The 16,778-nt window shown below is 37.5% G+C and overlaps 1 protein-coding gene and 2 non-coding genes across 3 annotated transcripts in view; 2 read left to right on the forward strand and 1 right to left on the reverse strand.

Moving 5' to 3' along the window:
- Positions 1-16,778, reverse strand: part of Ccdc7 (coiled-coil domain containing 7) — a 28,992-nt gene that overhangs the window by 11,239 nt on the left and 975 nt on the right. Inside the window, exons 2-8 of the mRNA XM_051168877.1 lie at positions 16,172-16,264; positions 11,028-11,111; positions 6,258-6,278; positions 5,967-5,999; positions 5,190-5,335; positions 1,760-1,821; positions 39-95 (exon numbers count right to left, since the gene is read on the reverse strand). Of these exons, the coding sequence (XP_051024834.1) occupies positions 39-95; positions 1,760-1,821; positions 5,190-5,335; positions 5,967-5,999; positions 6,258-6,278; positions 11,028-11,111; positions 16,172-16,264 (496 nt within the window). The remainder of the gene's footprint in view (positions 1-38; positions 96-1,759; positions 1,822-5,189; positions 5,336-5,966; positions 6,000-6,257; positions 6,279-11,027; positions 11,112-16,171; positions 16,265-16,778) is intronic.
- On the forward strand, positions 3,702-3,832 carry LOC127209726 (small nucleolar RNA SNORA17). Its single transcript, XR_007833237.1, has one exon. It is a non-coding gene; the product is annotated as a small nucleolar RNA SNORA17 (small nucleolar RNA).
- Positions 13,484-13,588, forward strand: LOC127209687 (small nucleolar RNA U13). The gene has a single exon (XR_007833204.1). It is a non-coding gene; the product is annotated as a small nucleolar RNA U13 (small nucleolar RNA).

The raw sequence follows: 16,778 nt of genomic DNA on the forward strand, positions 1-16,778 counted from the left end.
GTGCTAACATGATAATGTTTAAATGAATAGCTGCTTACCTCGATCAGTTTCAGAAACAACTTCAGATTCTAAAGCTGAATGGGACTTTATGAACTCTGAAATAGATACAAGTATCTGCCATTATACATGTTGCATAGAAACTCTATGCACGAATTGGGTTCATAGTCCACATTTTTAATTTTAATGATTCACGCAAAAGAAAGATGAAATAACAGCTTCCAATATCAAACCCTCGCAATCAGGCACATGGGCTATGGTCACTGGATGAACATGGATAATGACCGTTTACAGATCCATTATTTTCTCACTGGAACATCTTTTTTGCGTGACACTGCGGATCAAGCCCAGGTCTTAGCATGGTAAGCAGGTGCCCTGCAATGCGCCACACTCTCCCATCACCTGTTTCCTCTTCTACTCATTTCTTTTTGTCGATAGTAACATGAGCATCGCATCGTCTTTTCTCTTCGTATTCAGTCACCAAGTTTTGTCAGTTGCATCAGGTAAATACATTCTAAACTGTTCATTTCACTTCCTTTTATTAGTGATATAATTTGTATTTATTACACAGTTAATCTGCATTGTCATTTCACTATACAAGATCTTTAACAATTCCCTGTTAAATACTAAAAATGTGCAAAGGATTTAGCAAACAATCAGTCCTACAAACAGGGCCTCTTTCAAATTTGTGCTGCCGACCTCTTTACATTCTATTACTCCAGTTTTAATTCTCTAGTTAATGCTGTTTTTTTCTCCTTGTTATTACCATCTCAAATGACCAATATTTTCCTTCTTCACTCAAATAAATCCTGTTCATCTTTTTTTGTTTTCTTTTTCGGTTTTTTTGAGACAGGGTCTCTCTGTGTAACCTTGGCCATCCTGGACTCGCTTTCTAGACCAGGCTGGCCTCGAAGTCACAGTGATCCACCTGCCTCTGCCTCTCAAGTGCTGGGATTAAAGGCGTGCACCACTACACCCACTTAATCCTGTTCATCTTTTAAGGTTGCACAGTGTTTATAACTTTCCTGAGATAAACCAATTTGTGGTCGCACTACAACATTAACAGACCATCATGTATTACTGCATGTTCAAATGATTCATAATGTGTGTGACCTTGAAAACTCCAAACTTGATGAGAGCAACAACCAAATCATAATAGCATTCATATTTTTATATTATTTATTTTTATTTTGTGTGTTTGAGGATTTTGCTTACATATATGTATCTGCACCATATGTGTGGTATGCCTGCAGATAACAGAAGATGGGCTTCCATCTGCCAGAACTGGAGTGACAGAGAGTTGTTAGCTGCCATGTAGGTGTTGGGAATCAAACCTGATCCTCTGCAAGAGGAATCAGTGATCGTAACTGCTGAGCCATCTCTTCAGCTTGGCATTAATTTTTTATGTTTCCCAAATCCAAACAATAATAAAACTTGTACAGAAATATCAAACTCCCCACTGAACAGTGTCTTCAGTTTGTCATTGTATAATTTTAAGTGTAAAAATTAAGCTTTAAAAAAATTAAACTTTGAGACGGGCATGGTGGCGCATGCCTTTAATCCCAGCACTTGGGAGGCAGAGGCAGGCGGATCGCTGTGAGTTCGAGGCCAGCCTGGTCTACAAAGTGAGTCCAGGATGGCCAAGGCTACACAGAGAAACCCTGTCTCGAAAAACCAAAAAAAAAAAAAATTAAACTTTAAATATCAAAGTGTTAATATACTTAGGAAACTGTATACAGTTCAAACATTTATAAAATATTACCTTCAATTTGCTTTCCCACAGCTTCATAATTTTTCATTGATTCTGATAAAGTCTTTTTGTCCCTGTTAGGAGTGCCAATAAATAAAACATATCTTCATTAGGAGTTAAGTTACATGCCCCAGTAACTATAATTTACAGACTAGACATATGAAGTTGGTGGAATAAAAGTTAGCATATCATTTATCATTCATTCATAGTTACTAAGATAAATGAATAATAAGGCCATTCTACATCATAAAGGACAAATTCTATAAATTATATATTGAAGAATATAATTAAGCACACCAATAACATTTAGAACTAAAATAAGAAAACAAATCAGTAGAAAATGCTAATACGTTATCACTTGGTGTAGTGTGTCTTAGCTTGTCCAAGCCTGAGAGTGGACAACCTGCTCCAACCCTGTAACTGTGTACCCTGGAGGCAGCTGCTGTGCCTCTCTGAGCTCCAGGGTCTTTAGCTGCTGAAATTTACATATACTAGTGCCTTTCTCTTAAAGCAGTTACTAGGCTACCAGGAGTTACTAAAAAATGCCTTGTGTACAGAATAATTTAAATATCAAACTAAAAGGGGCTGGAGAGATGACTCAAGGTTAAGAGCTCTGCCTGCTCTTCCAGAGGTCCTGAGTTCAATTCCCAGCAACCACATGGTGGCTCACAACCATCTATAATGAGATCTGGTACCCTCTTCTGTAGATAAAGCACTCACGTGCAATAAATAAATAAATTTGGGGGCTGGAGGGATGGTTCAGTGGTTAAGAGCACTGCCTGCTCTTCCAAAGGACCTGGGTTCAATTCCCATCACCCGCATGGCAGCTCACACCTGTTTGTAATCCCAGTTCCAGGGGATCTGACACCTTCACACTAATGCATATAAAATAAAACTAAATAAATTATTTTTAAAAATCAAACCAATATATTGTTTCCAAATAATCCTGCCTAACAACAAAGATCTCAAATGCACGTACAGAAGACTCCTAATAGCACTGACATAATGATATTCCCTTCATTCCTGTAAACTTGTTAATAATACAGAGAAATCAGATCAAGAGATTGCATACTGAGCGTTATCCTCTTTCAACTCTGAGTAGTTTTTCTTTTAACAATATAAATGTACTTTAGCCAGGTGGTGGTGGTGCACGCCTTTAATCCCAGGACTCGGGAGGCAGAGGCAGGTGGATTGCTGTGAGTTCGAGACCAGCCTGGTCTACAAAGTGAATCCAAGACAGCCAAGGCTACACAGAGAAACCCTGTCTCGAAAAACCAAAAAAAAAAAAAAAAAAAAAAAAAAAGTGCTTTATATATACTTGATGAAAACCAGTGGTTATAAGTATAATTCTAAACTTGGTTTTATAGTTTTTAAACAAACATAGATTTTTCTAGTAGGTCTCACTTGATCAACTTCAGACATACCAGACCCAGAAACACAATATTCTCTCTCATCTGTGGCTTCTGGATTCAAATCCTCAAACGTGAGCATACAACATGGAGTAATGATTAAAATCAGGAAAGTATAAAGGGACCATAAGCATGGGGTGAGTGGAATGAGAAGGAATAGCAGGAAATAGTAATGTGAAATAGAAAATGAAAAAATCATGGAGGAGCTTCAACTAGGGAGGAGGGAAGGAAGGCTAACACAGAGGTGAAAGACAGATGAAGAAAAAAAATAATACCAAGATTTTTTTGATAAATCCTTAAGGAATCATATTATTTTATATTTGTCTAAAGTGATAGAAAATAAATATAATTGTATGTGTATACATCTATCAATAATCTGTCATCTATCAATCATCTATTATCTATCTATCTATCATCTATCTATCTGTCTATCTATCATCTATCTTTCCACTTACCTACTTACCAATCTACCTATCAGGAAGTTATGCTGCATTGTGACAAAGATCCCCACTAGTGAGGTAATGGACTTTAAGAAATAGTCTACCCCTGCCCAACAGAGGCGTTGCAGGTATGGCTGCCATGTTGCATGTGCATCAGTAGGTGGCAGAAGGAGAGCGGCTATGTCTATGCTCAGTGTTTGATCTGGGAACATCCGAATGATTAGTAGCCTAACCCTCCTTGACAAAGCCAAAACTGAGGGGCCGGAGAGATGGCTCAGTGGTTAAGAACACTGCCTGCTCTTTGTAAAGGACCTGGGTTCAATTCCTAGTACCCACATGGCAGCTCACAACTGTCTGTAACTCTAAGATCTGACACCCTCACACCAACACACATAAATTAAAATTAAATGAAAATATTTTATTAAAAAAAGAAGTTTAAAAAAGAAGCAAAACTGAGATCACTACTAGTTTGTTACCAGGGGCCCAGACAGGGAGTTAACCTGAGATGACCACCAGTCTTGCTATACTATGTTCAAGTCCAGGAGGAATGAGCAGGAGACTAGCATGGGGCCATGTGGGCAGTCTGAGTGAGAAATGAGCCTAAGGTGACCACCAGGCCAGTGCTACTCAGGCCAGGGGAGGCAGACCATGCCCAAGATGACCCCTGCCCAAAGCCACAACACAGGTGAGGCATAGCACTCTTGAGACCACTCCTGAGAAGACTCCAGACACTCAGAGATCACATCATAGCTCCTTAATCTCTTTCTCAAAGAACGTCTCAGAAAAGGGAATGGAAAGATTGTAAGATCAAAATACCAGGAAGTCTACTGTGAAACAGTGCCTCCTAGAAAAAGTTGTATAAACAAGGGTGGAGAACAATGGCAGTAACATGAACATGTTAATGTGGAAGGTGGAAATTTTTGCAGGGTCCCACCCCTAAACAAAGAATTATGACAATTATTGACTGCTGGGAGAAGAATTAGCCTGTCTCAGAGATGAGCCCCCTTGATTAGCTGTCCAGTGAGCAATGGTCAGTCCTGAATCTATATATACACAAGCAACAAAAATAAACTCAGCACACTGTAAATATATATCTGTGCATATATATACACATGTATGTATGTATGTATGTATGTATGTATGTATGTAACAATACAGAAAAAGAGGTTATTAACTCGAGGAGGGCATGGAAAGGCACCTGAGAGGATTTGGAGGGAGAAAGAAGAGGATGTGATATAATTCTATTTCAATTAAAAAATATTTTTAAAGCATTCAGAAGCATGTTTATAATCCAAATATTTTAAATATAAACAAAAGTTTTAAATGCTAGCTTTGTATATTTGTTTAGTACTTAAAATATGTTTAGTGTGATCCAGAAGGCAATTTGTTTTACTAAATTGAATTTGAATACCCACATGTGGCTAATGTCCACTGTACTGAATAACATCATCTCAGACTATTAAAACTTTAAGTCAGAAAAAAGCAACTAAACATTTAGATATCATTTAGAAGTTCTTTGTAAAGCAGTAACATTGAGTTAGCTTGCATCCAATGCTAATTACTGATTTTAATTAATCCTTATAATTCACTTACATGCGTTTAGGCAGTGTGGAGCTCTTTAGGCGAGCTTTCAGATCTTCAACTTTATGCATTAGCTTTGCTATTTGTGCAATGCTTAAATTGACTGATTTATCATCTGATGGAAGATCTCTTTCTAAAATACTTTGGTCTTTACCTATCTAAAGAAACACAATTGACCAGTTACTGCAGATTCATTTTGATCTCATGCCTCAAAAACATTTCATTATTACCTTTATCAAATATGAATAGCTTTTACTTAGTCTTATATATAGCTATCGCCAAACACTAATATAATTATTAAAATATAGTGAAGGGCACTTAGCTATCAATAGAGCTGCAACTTACTCAGGATACTTACATGTCAAGCTGGTATTTACTATTTTGCTGTATAAAATTTTTAAGTAAGGCCAATAACAACAAATGCAACTCCAAATATTTACAAGAACAATTCTAAATTAATTGTTTCACTAAATTTTTCTAAGGAAAAACTGACAAATTCTCATCACTTTAATGCAAATTAGAAAAAGAAAGTGAGTAAATTTTTCATTATTTTTTTAGGGGAAAGAATAATCCAATAAATCTTGTTCTTTACAGGATTAATTCAGAAAACTTATTTGCAAATTACTGATAAACATTTTTGCTACCAACTAATTATTTTTCAACATAAATCAAAGTGCTACTTTACAATCAATGGTTATTGAAACATTTGACTTATACATACTTTAGACTGATTTTCAAATGGGTCAAATACTTACTAATTAATCAAGAGTTATGAAGTGTTATATTTACCTCTTCCATTTGGTTGACTTGTTGTTGAAACCACTTCATTAAAAAGGAACAAAAATGATAGAGTTAATACATCTGTCTGTAACCCTGAATCTGCCAAGAACTATTTCTGACTCACGCATCACACAGGGTTCAGAATGGGGCTAGTGAATATACAACTGCAAAGAGAAACTTAAAAATATCTAGCAGCAACCATGAAATGCTGCAATTTCAAAACTTAGGACATCTTTGCTTACTATGCATCTTTCTCTTTAGTTTTAGTCAATTTAAGCTGCAATTAATTGAAACACATACCTTAAAAAGAGACTCCAAAATCTAGAAAACAAAATTTAAGTTAGTATATTTAAAGATGATAAGTGTCATGCAACTCTTTCAATTTCAAATAAATTTGATAAAAGTATGATTTATATTGCTAAAATAACTACAAATCTATAGTTCAAAAGCTATAATAATGTCATAGTTATGGTGTTTAGTCCATTTCGTATATACAACTACTTCTAGAAGAAATAATAGATTTTCACTCTACAGGATTGTATTTGTAAACTCCCAACTTACTCACATCTAATATTTTGTTTGTGAAATGAGGTTTCCAGAAGAGAGCCACACCTGTGTTGTATGTCTTACAAGGTGTGGTTAACTTACTGAAACACAAACGGTGGTGGAGATGTGCAATTTCAAAGGAAAATCATCTTGGACTATCTTAGCTTCCAAATAGTCATTTGTTGTCAACCTCTGTGTGACTTTATATTCTTGTAACTATTAGATTGATCAGTTTCCAATGTACAACCAAGATCCATAGGTCCCATCAACTGAAAGGTTCAGAATGCATCAGCTAACATCTGAGGCCTACAGCAGAGATTTCCCCACTGTGCCATAATCTGCCTACTTGATGTTTCCAGAAGAGTATTTGAAAAAATACTTTATTTATAACTTTCTTGTTCTGTTAGTATAGAAACTTCTTGATTTATTCCAAGACATTTTTTGAGATATTTTTGAGGTGATTGTAAATATTGTTTTCCTGTTTTCTTTCTATGTATGTTTGTCATTTGTATATAAGAAGGCTATTGACTTTTGTGTCTAAATTTTGTGTTTATTTATTTTACTTAATATGTTTATGAGTAGAGGTTTTTGGTGGAGTGTATTTGTTCTTTTATAGAGAGAATCTTATCATCTGCAAATAAAGATATTTTAACTTCTTCCTTTACACTCTAGGCCATTGAATCAGATATTTGGTGGGGCCAGCCATCAGCTGGTGACTTTAAGTGACTGTTCTTTATGCTAAAGTTTGAGTTGAGCTAAATTGTGCTTAATGGAGCTGGAGCTTAAAACAACTATATGAAGAAAATCTTCCTGAAGACAGGATTACATGTTTATCTTAATTACTTTTATATTGCTGTGTCAAAACATCATGATAAAGGCAACTTATGAAAGAAAGGGTTAGAGCCCATGATGATGGACCAAAGGCATTGTGTCAGGAACAGCCTAGAGCTCACATCTTGATCTGAAAGCAGGAAGCAGAGAAAGCACACTGAGAATGGCCTGAGCTTTTGAAATTTCAAAGCCACCTTTGTGACTTACTTTCACCAATAAGGCCATACCTCCTAAGCAGTTCACCAACTGGGGACCAACTTTTCAAACACTGCCTATGTGAGCTGCCCTCATCCAAACCATCACATGCTACTTTATGGCCCCCAAAGATGTGTTCATGCCATAATGCAAAATGTACTTATTCTAAAAGTCTATAATTTTTCAGTCTCAACACTGTTTAAAAGGTCAGCATTCAAAATCTTTTGTTAAACTCAGGGCAATTACTTAACTGTAAAATCAAAATGCATATTACATACGTTCAACATACAATGGCACAGAATATACATTACTATTCCAAAAGGAAGGGATCCACTCACAGTGAGGAAACACTTGACAAATGCAAGACAAAAACATAGCTGGGCAGTCTAAATCCTGTAACTGGTCTGAGGTCAGAGGGCTTAGCTGGCTCCTGGATTCCAGTTCTTCTTCCTGCAAGATCTCTCCTCCTCCTCCTCCTCCTCCTCCTCCTCCTCCTCCTCCTCCTCCTCCTCCTCCTGCTCCTCCTCCTCCTCCTCTTCTTCTTCTTCTTCTTCTCCTTCTTCTTCTCCTTCTTCTTTTCCTTCTCCTCCTTCTTTTTCTCCTTCTTATCCTCCTCCTCCTCCTCCTCCTCCTCCTCCTCCTCCTTCTTCTTCTTCTTCTTCTTCTTCTTCTTCTTCTTCTTCTTCTTCTTCTTCTTTTCTCTCTCTCTCTCTCTCTCTCTCTCTCTCTCTCTCTCTCTCTCTCTCTCTCTCTCTCTCTCTCGATGTTCCACTCCACTTGCAGATATCCCAGGGCTCTGACACCTCTAACGTCTTGAGGGGCTCTCCAACACAATCCAGGCTTTACTTTCAGTGCTTCATACAATGGGCTCTCAAGGCCTTTTGCCCTCTCAGGGCCTTTATAGACAGTCTCCCCTGCCATGCATTGTCTGGTCTCAGAAGCTTTCTTTAAGCATGGAGTAAGATTCTACACCCCTTTATTCATGTATCCTTCATGACTTTAAAGCCAGAAACAACATGGTTGATACTACAAAGTTCAGCTGCCTGCTTGGGGATGGAGCCTGGCCACCTGACTTACAAATGGAGCTTTCATCTATTGTTTTTAAGAGTAGGAAATGTCTTAATCCCCTTTCTTTAACCAGAGAAGGAAGTTTAGCTGAATAAGGTCTTTCCCTGAGGATACTTCAGGCCTCTCTTCAACGCCTTTACTTCTTTCTGTAGAGACCTTGGCACCAGCATTAAATTTTCTGGTGCACTTTTTTCTTTTAAAACTGTAAATTTTGTATTGTGTTCTGCTCTATTGGCTCTTTTTCCCTTTAGACCTACATAAGAGTGATTACTAGTAGCTGTGGTGCAAAGTCAATAATAGGGCGCCTTGAAATCTCTTCCATCAAAGAATTCAGTTCACTATTTTTTAACATAGCCTCAGGGAAATTCTCAGGCCTTGGGCAGAAAGCAGCCACATTCTTTGCCAAAATGTCACAGAAATGGCTCCTAGTCCAGTAGCTTAATTTGTTCTTCTCTGAAACCATTTGAGCATGGACACCACAGTCAGTATGCTGACCCTAGCCCTGAGTCCAAAGTCCAATAAATTTTTCATTTTCCTTTAAATGCCATGTAGTAAGGTCTATCACAGCAATGGCCTACTTCCTGATACCAATTTCTGTCTTAGTTGCATTTAAATTGCTGTGACAACAGCTTTAAATATGTTATCTCCATGGAAAGCGTGTAAGAGTCAGAAGGGATGAAAGACACCAGGAGAATGAGGCCCTTTGAATCAATAGGCAAGAGGCATGTCAACTCAAAGCCACAGGGCCTGAGCCACGGCACAGGGTCTCAACAGGTCTGCACCACCCTCTCAGTATATATTGTAGCTTTCAGTTTAGTGTTTTTGTGGAACTCCTGAGTATGGGAACAAGTTGGTCTCTGATTTTTGTGCCTTCTCTCCAGCACTTTTCCTTCTGTTGGTTTGCCTTGTTCAACTTCAACGTGATGGTTTTTATCTCATCTTACTTTGCTTTCTTTTGTTGTTCACTCTTAGAAGCCTGTTCTTTCCCAATGAGAAACAAATAACGGAATTCTTATGAGATGAGTAGACGGAGGGGAAACTGTAATCAGGATATATGGTAAGGGAAAATAATCTATTTTCATTAAAAGAGCAAAAAAGAAAAGGGGAAATTATAGATGCTTTGCACATTACACTTCATTTAACATTCTCTTCAATATTTCTCTGTCTTTTTAAAGATATAGTGGCAAAGCACTGCATAGAAAAGAGGATTAGTGGGGGGATGCAAATTGGTTATCTGGGGCGTATGAAGCTAGTCTGAGCTGGAGGTTCCACAGCATGGTGAATGTAGCAAATCTTCCCCACTTTTCTGCTCTGAAGTGGTTATTCTTACAGTTACCTGAATTTGAATTAATATTAGTAATTATTATTTTCCCCAACACAATATTTGTATTACATATTTGGGAAGTTCATACAATGCACCCTGATCACACTGCTTCTTATTCCTCCCATCTTGTGCCCCACTCACCACCACCCCAAAATGAAGAAAAGACACTTTTCTTTTTTACAATTTATTTTTATATTAAATACATTGGTGTTTGTGTGAGAGTATCAGATCCCCTAGAAAAGGAGTAATAGACAACTGTGAGCTGCCATGTGAGTGCTGGAAATTGAACCCGGGTCCTCTGGAAGACCAGTCAGTGCTCTTAATCACTGGGCCATCTCTCCAGCCCCCCCCCCAAATACTTTTCAAATTGAAAAACTCGCAGTCTTATTCTAGAAGTCTCCATTATTTTTTTTTATTTTTTTTTATTTATTTCACTTCTAAAAAATAATAACATAATATAAAATACTAACTTATCAGGGAAAATAATGATATATAAGGAAAAGAAGAAAGTCAAGCAAATCTGTGTAATAGTATATTTTTTTTCATACTGGAAAAGAGTACTATGGTGATCCTTTAAAAACCTGACTTTGTTTTTTTTAATATTTATTTATTTATTATTTATACAGTGTTCTTACTGCATGTGTCCCTACACACTACAGGAGGGCACCAGATCTCATTATAGATGGTTATGAGCCACCGTGTGGTTGCTGGGAATTGAATTCAGGACATTTGGAAGAACAGTCAGTGCTCTTAATTTCTGAGCCATCTCTCCAGCCTCCTGTCTTTGTTTTTAACATTAATCTGAACATGATTTTGATAATACAAACTTAATTTTTAAATGAAAATAAATATATAGATCTTATTTTAAAGTACATATGACTGTATTGATACTGTATTTAGAGAAAATATCCATAGGTATAAATCCATAGGTATAAAAACACTAAGAATAAAGAAATATATTTTAAAAATCTAATGACCTTTGTAATTCCCCAAAGGATTAATTCTAGGCTAATATTGCTGGCTGGATAACACATCACAAATTCTACAACCAATACAAGCTCTCAAAGTTTAAGAGTTCACTTACACTGGGCACTTGGAATACTTACATTACGTTCTTCCTTAACTGCTTCCTCCAGCTGAGCCGCAAATTGTGAACAGCACAACAAAAAAGCATTCATATCATCACCAACCTTCCAAAAAGAACAAAACAGAGTTACTTTCAATTTTAGAACCCACTCGTATATCTACTTATTTCTTAATATATTTAATTGTATTTGGAAAGTATTTTAATTTGGTGTAATTTCTGTCCCTTCAAACATGGATGGCAAGAAACCATGTTTCAAATGTTATGCCACCAAACCCTCCTAGAAATGAAATGTGGAAGGAAGTAGAGTGATTACACACAATATGTTTCTCCTCTCCTTATCTATACAACTGCAGAAACTATAGCATCCCACCCTTACATTCTTGTTAGGATGGTCTAAAGAAAATAACTACTGTGTGTATATTATTGCACATGTTAGAAAGATAATATAGGGTGCTGGGCATGGTGGTGCACACCAGTAATCCCAGCACTCAGGGAGGCAGAGGCAGATGGATCTGTGAGTTTGAGGCCATGCTAATCTACAAAGAGAGTCCAGGACAGCCAAGGCTACACAGAGAGTCCCTGTCTTGTAAAGAGAGAAAGGGGGAAGAGAGAGAGAGAAGAGAGAGAGAGAGACAGAGAAGAAGAAGGAGGAGGAGGAGGAGGAAGAGGAGGAGGAGGAGGAGGAGAGAAGAGAAAGAAGAAGAAGAGAAGAGAAAGAAAGAAAGGAAAAAGAAAGGAAGGTAGGTAATGTAAGATCGTGGATGCATCCCAGTGGTATAGTCCAGCAAAGCCACGGCCCTCGGTTCTAGCCCCAGCATCACAAAAATAGAAAATAATGTGAAGTACAACTTTTGACTGTAAATATGCTTGCCAAAATTGTGGTCTTTCAGTGTTATCTATAAGTAGCCAATAATCAATACAAAGCAATGATTAAATATCTTCTGGTAGATACTTATATATGAGAAACCAACCCATGTTAAATCAATCTTACATTTATTTCCAGTTAAGATTCTACAGAAGATATCCTCTGAACACTTCACTTTTTAACATATTCATAGGAATGAAATTGATGAGGCAGGAGATTTCATGTTTCAGCCCAGACTGGGAAAATTAGTAAAGCCTTGACTCAAAATGTTTAAGGTATAATTGTGTATGTGTATATATGTGTGCCTGTGTGCATGCATGTCATACTAAACATGTGGAGACCCAAGAACAGAAGTTGGTTATCCATGTGAGTTCCAACAATTGAACTCAAGTCATCAAGCTTGGTGTCAAGCACCTTGACCCACTGACCATCTTGCCAGTCCTCAAAGATTTAAAGAAGTGGTAGAGTACTTCTCAACCACGCTTTAGACCATGAGTTCAACCCTTAGTACCAAAACAAACAAATAAAGAACAAAAATTAAAAAAAAAAAAAAGCCCAACCCAAAACACTGGAAAAACCACTCAAGAGAGTTGAAAAATAAACTAGAGAAGAGTTCCAAATCACAAATATAAAGATAGCTCATTCCCTTCCACCTCTACACACAATTACCACAAAATGGTTATCAATTTGACAAGGTTTGTAGTTTACCCAAATAAGAGCGCTACAACATACAGACAAACACAAGAGACTTGAGCAGATACGCTGAAAAGTGACAATGATAGCCTGTGTACTTTGTAATTTAAGCTAGCTGAGAAGGATAAAAGGTTAACTTGGGACACAAAATTGGCAGGACCAATGGTCTTCGGGGCCTAGAGAAACTGAAGAACTGCTGTCATAAATATTAAACAGGCTGCAGGGAAACAAAAGAGGCCATGGCCACTGAATAAGTTCAAGAACCAACACCTTGTTACCAATGTCTGAGATGAAATAGAAAGCTATTTCAGTGGAGGAATAAAATTCAGTGAAATGAAGTGCCATGTTATAGGGACAGTTCAACACAGATAAGGAGATCATTAAGAATTATTACAATGGAGGCTGCAGAGATGGCTCAGGGGTTAAGAGCACTCGCTGCTCTTCCAAAGGACCCAAGTTCAATGAGCAATAACCACATGGCAGCTCACAACTGTCTGTAACTCCAAGATATGACACTCTCACACAGATGTATATACAGGCAAAACACCAATGCACATGAAACAAAAATAAATAAGTTTTTTAAAAAAGAATTATGACAAGGGAGTTAAGAGAAGCTGGTTACTACTTGCACACTATTAGTTGCATATTACACATTGATTCTCTTATATCAACAAGACTTTTTAGTTATTTACTTACTTATTGGAAATAGCAATATATATCGACTACTACTACCTATTGTGATGGCAGCTAAAAACTTCCAGTCTCAGCCAAGCGTGGTGGCACATGTCTTTAATCCCAGCACTCAGGAGGCAGAGGCAGGCAAATCAATGTGAGTTCGAAGCCAGCCTGGTCTAGAAAGCGAGTCCAGGACACCCATGGCTAACACAGAAAACCCTCTCTTGAAAAACGAGAGAGAGATCCTTTTTTGGTTCATAAGCGTGATGATTGGGTATTCACGCCTCTGCGTGACATGTGCCGCCCACTAAACCTTGTTACGACGTGGGCACATTACCCGTCTGACGTAAAAAAAAAAAAAAAAAGAAAAAGAAAAAAGAAAAACGAGAGAGAGAGAGAGAGAGAGAGAGAGAGAGAGAGAGAGAGAAATTTTGCAAATACAATAGTCATATGAAATTATAACAAAATCAATTTCAAAAGAATAAAAATGAGACCAAGTAAAAGGTGCTGAAAGTCAATGGAACAAACCACACTGCTGAATAATGCTGGTACTAATACCCCTAGAAGGGGGTCAAAAGTGTCACTTAGCAAGATGTAAAAAGAAATGAGATGCCTGATCTCCAGCGCTACTGTCACAAAAAGAAAAAATAAAAATTAACTTCCATATTTTTCAGTGAAGGTACAGAAAAGGGGACAAAATAGAATTTGAGAAAAAAATAGAATTTGAGGGCCTGAATTCCACAGAACAACCCCAAAGTATCAAAGAATCCAAAGGCAAACAAACCCACGTAAAGTGGGTATGGAGGAAGCAGATGGTCTTGCTTGTATACAGTCTCAAAGTATGCTGCCACTGACAAAATTTGAGAGATGAAGAAAAGCCAGCTAGCCTTCAGCAGTCACATATCCTTCCAGGTTGTTGCATAGTCTTTTCTTCAGAATTGAAAATTTACCTCTTGGATAGAAGAGGAAGCTCTAAGACTCAGGAAGTGAGAAAAATTTACATACTCAACTATCCTCTGAAACTTGGAGGACTATCAGACCCTTCCTCAGTGTTAGATAAGCTCTAACAATTTGGTGTTGGGGGGGGGCAGTAAGGAGACTCTGATTCGTGAGCTGAGTCTCGCAGGTGTAAGTCACACAGTAATCAATGTCCTTACACTACCCAATAGTACAACTCAGCTGAAGAACTGCGTGGCAGTAAAAACTGGTTTTCCACTTCCCACGCCAAGGATGAGTCAGGAGGCTAAATGGAGAGAAAAATGTTGCCGCCTACCTGGTAGAAGTAGATGGCTTTTTAACTTTTTTAGATAGTGTTGCTGGGGCTGAGCATGAAATTGCTTTTAGCCTTGCCTGGCCACAGCTACTGGAATGGGACAAGGACTTTTTTTTTTTGACCACTGTTATCCAATACAACCCCAAACCATCATAAGTCAAGATAAGAAAATAAAAAGCATTCTGAATAAAAGAAATTAAAGTGTCTGGTGAGGCTGACATAATTATCCCCTCAATGAATCGGCATAAAGTTCTGAGAAATAAAATGTACAAGACCTAAGACCACCCCAAGCCATGTGCTTGTCACTCCTCTCAAGTGTATAGAAGCTAAAGTTTTAAGCATCATGTCATTGACAATCCCTCCAATCTGCAAGACAAACAAATCATGTAAATGATGCAAACAATGAGCAAATTTATATTCCGAATGAAATTAAATAAGACATAAAAATACAGATATTAAAGAGGCTTATAGGAAGATGTATTATTAGATAAAGCCCAAATCAATCCATTGTAGAACTAATTATAAATAAAAGGATAATATTGTAGCTTAAAGAGTAAAAACGGAGGCTTGCAAAATGGCTAAGAGAGGAAAAGAACTTTCTGGACAGGCCTAATGACCTGAAATTTGATCCCTGAATCCCATGTAAAGTAAAAGAAAAAAACTAACCCACAAAGTGGTCCTCTGGCCTCCACACATATGCTATGGCACATGGAGTTGTTCATCCCAGATAATAACAATAAATAAATAATAGATAAGTAAATAAATAAATGTTAAAAAGTTAAGTGCAAACATATATAAAACAGGGCTGGCAAGATAGCTCAGCAGTCAAGAGTGCCTGGTGCTCTTGGAAAAGACTAGAACTCAGTTCCCAGCACCCACAACTAGTAGCTTACTACTTTCTGTCAATTTAGCTCCAATGTCCTTTTCTGGCCTCTGCAGGCACCACCACATTTATACATGCAGACATGTACACATATGCATAAATAAAAATTTAAAACACCTCAAAATGTTAAATAAGCAAAAAAAACAAAAACAAAAACAAAAATTACAACAAACAAAGCCCAACCAACTTAAAGAGAATCATACTGTTATTTTAATACCCTCATTACAGAGAAATCTGCAACAAAGGTATGCACAAAAATCTCAAAAACCTTTTGTCACCCACTTTAAAGTCTAGAAGAGAATATTTTTAATTACATTTTATTATTTATCTGTGTGTGCGTGGGGGTTGGGTAAGGGGGTTCATGTTTGCCTGCAAAAGTATACACATGGAGGTCAGAGTGCACCTGGTAAGAGTTGGCCCTCTCCCTCCACAATGTAGCTCTCAAGGACTAAACTCAAGTTGTCAGACTTGGTAGCAAGCACTTTTGCCCACTGAACCATTTCCTGGCACAAGGAATACTTTCTTATAGCCAACTCAAGCAAAGTAGACAAGCTGATATTTAAAACTCACCACAGAGGCAAGGCTATAAAAAGCAGACTACAGATAATTAAGGCAGGAGGAATGGGCTGAGGCTGGAAACAGTAGCACACTTTTGTCAAATGTCACAAGAGGATCTTTGTGCAAATATTGATCCATTCAGTGTGTGTGGATTCTGAAGGCAAGAGTTACCCCTTCAAGTATTTAATTTATTTCATTTGCATTATATACACTTACAGATAAAGATAAGTCTTCCTCCGCAGGTTTCACTCTTGCTTTTTCTCCATCTTCACTGAAAGCTCCATAGGTGTCTTCCAAAGAAGAAACAACCTACAAAAAATAATGCAAAGCAAGTTGAAATTTCATAGTCAAAATACAAAAAAAAGTTACAGCCTGATCTTATAGATGTAACTTTATTGCCAGTGGCAGGAATGTAAACTTTGTGCCCTTTACTCATCCATCACACAGCATCAAAAAGATGCCCTGATGAAGTGTTTGACCCTGTTTCCTAGACACAGGGATGCTCCAAGATTCTATTTTCTCTATGTGGATGCATAGCTAAAAGAGAGGAGAGATGTCTGAATAGCTGAAGAAAGCAGAGTTTTCCACATAGTCTGATTTTCCTTTGAATATCACATTTTTTAAAAAGGTAAAGAGAAGACAGCAATAAACTTTTTTTAATGACAGGGTTTCTCTGTGTAGCCATGGCTGTCCTGGACTTGCTTTGTAGACCAGGCTGGCCTCAAACTCACAGCTATCCACCTGCCTCTGCCTGCTTAGTGCTGGGATTCAAGGTGTGCATCACCATACCCAGCTGAAAGCAATAAGTTGTAAACATTCTCCA

Source organism: Acomys russatus, chromosome 26, assembly GCF_903995435.1.
Source record: "Acomys russatus chromosome 26, mAcoRus1.1, whole genome shotgun sequence".
Lineage (NCBI taxonomy): Eukaryota > Metazoa > Chordata > Mammalia > Rodentia > Muridae > Acomys > Acomys russatus.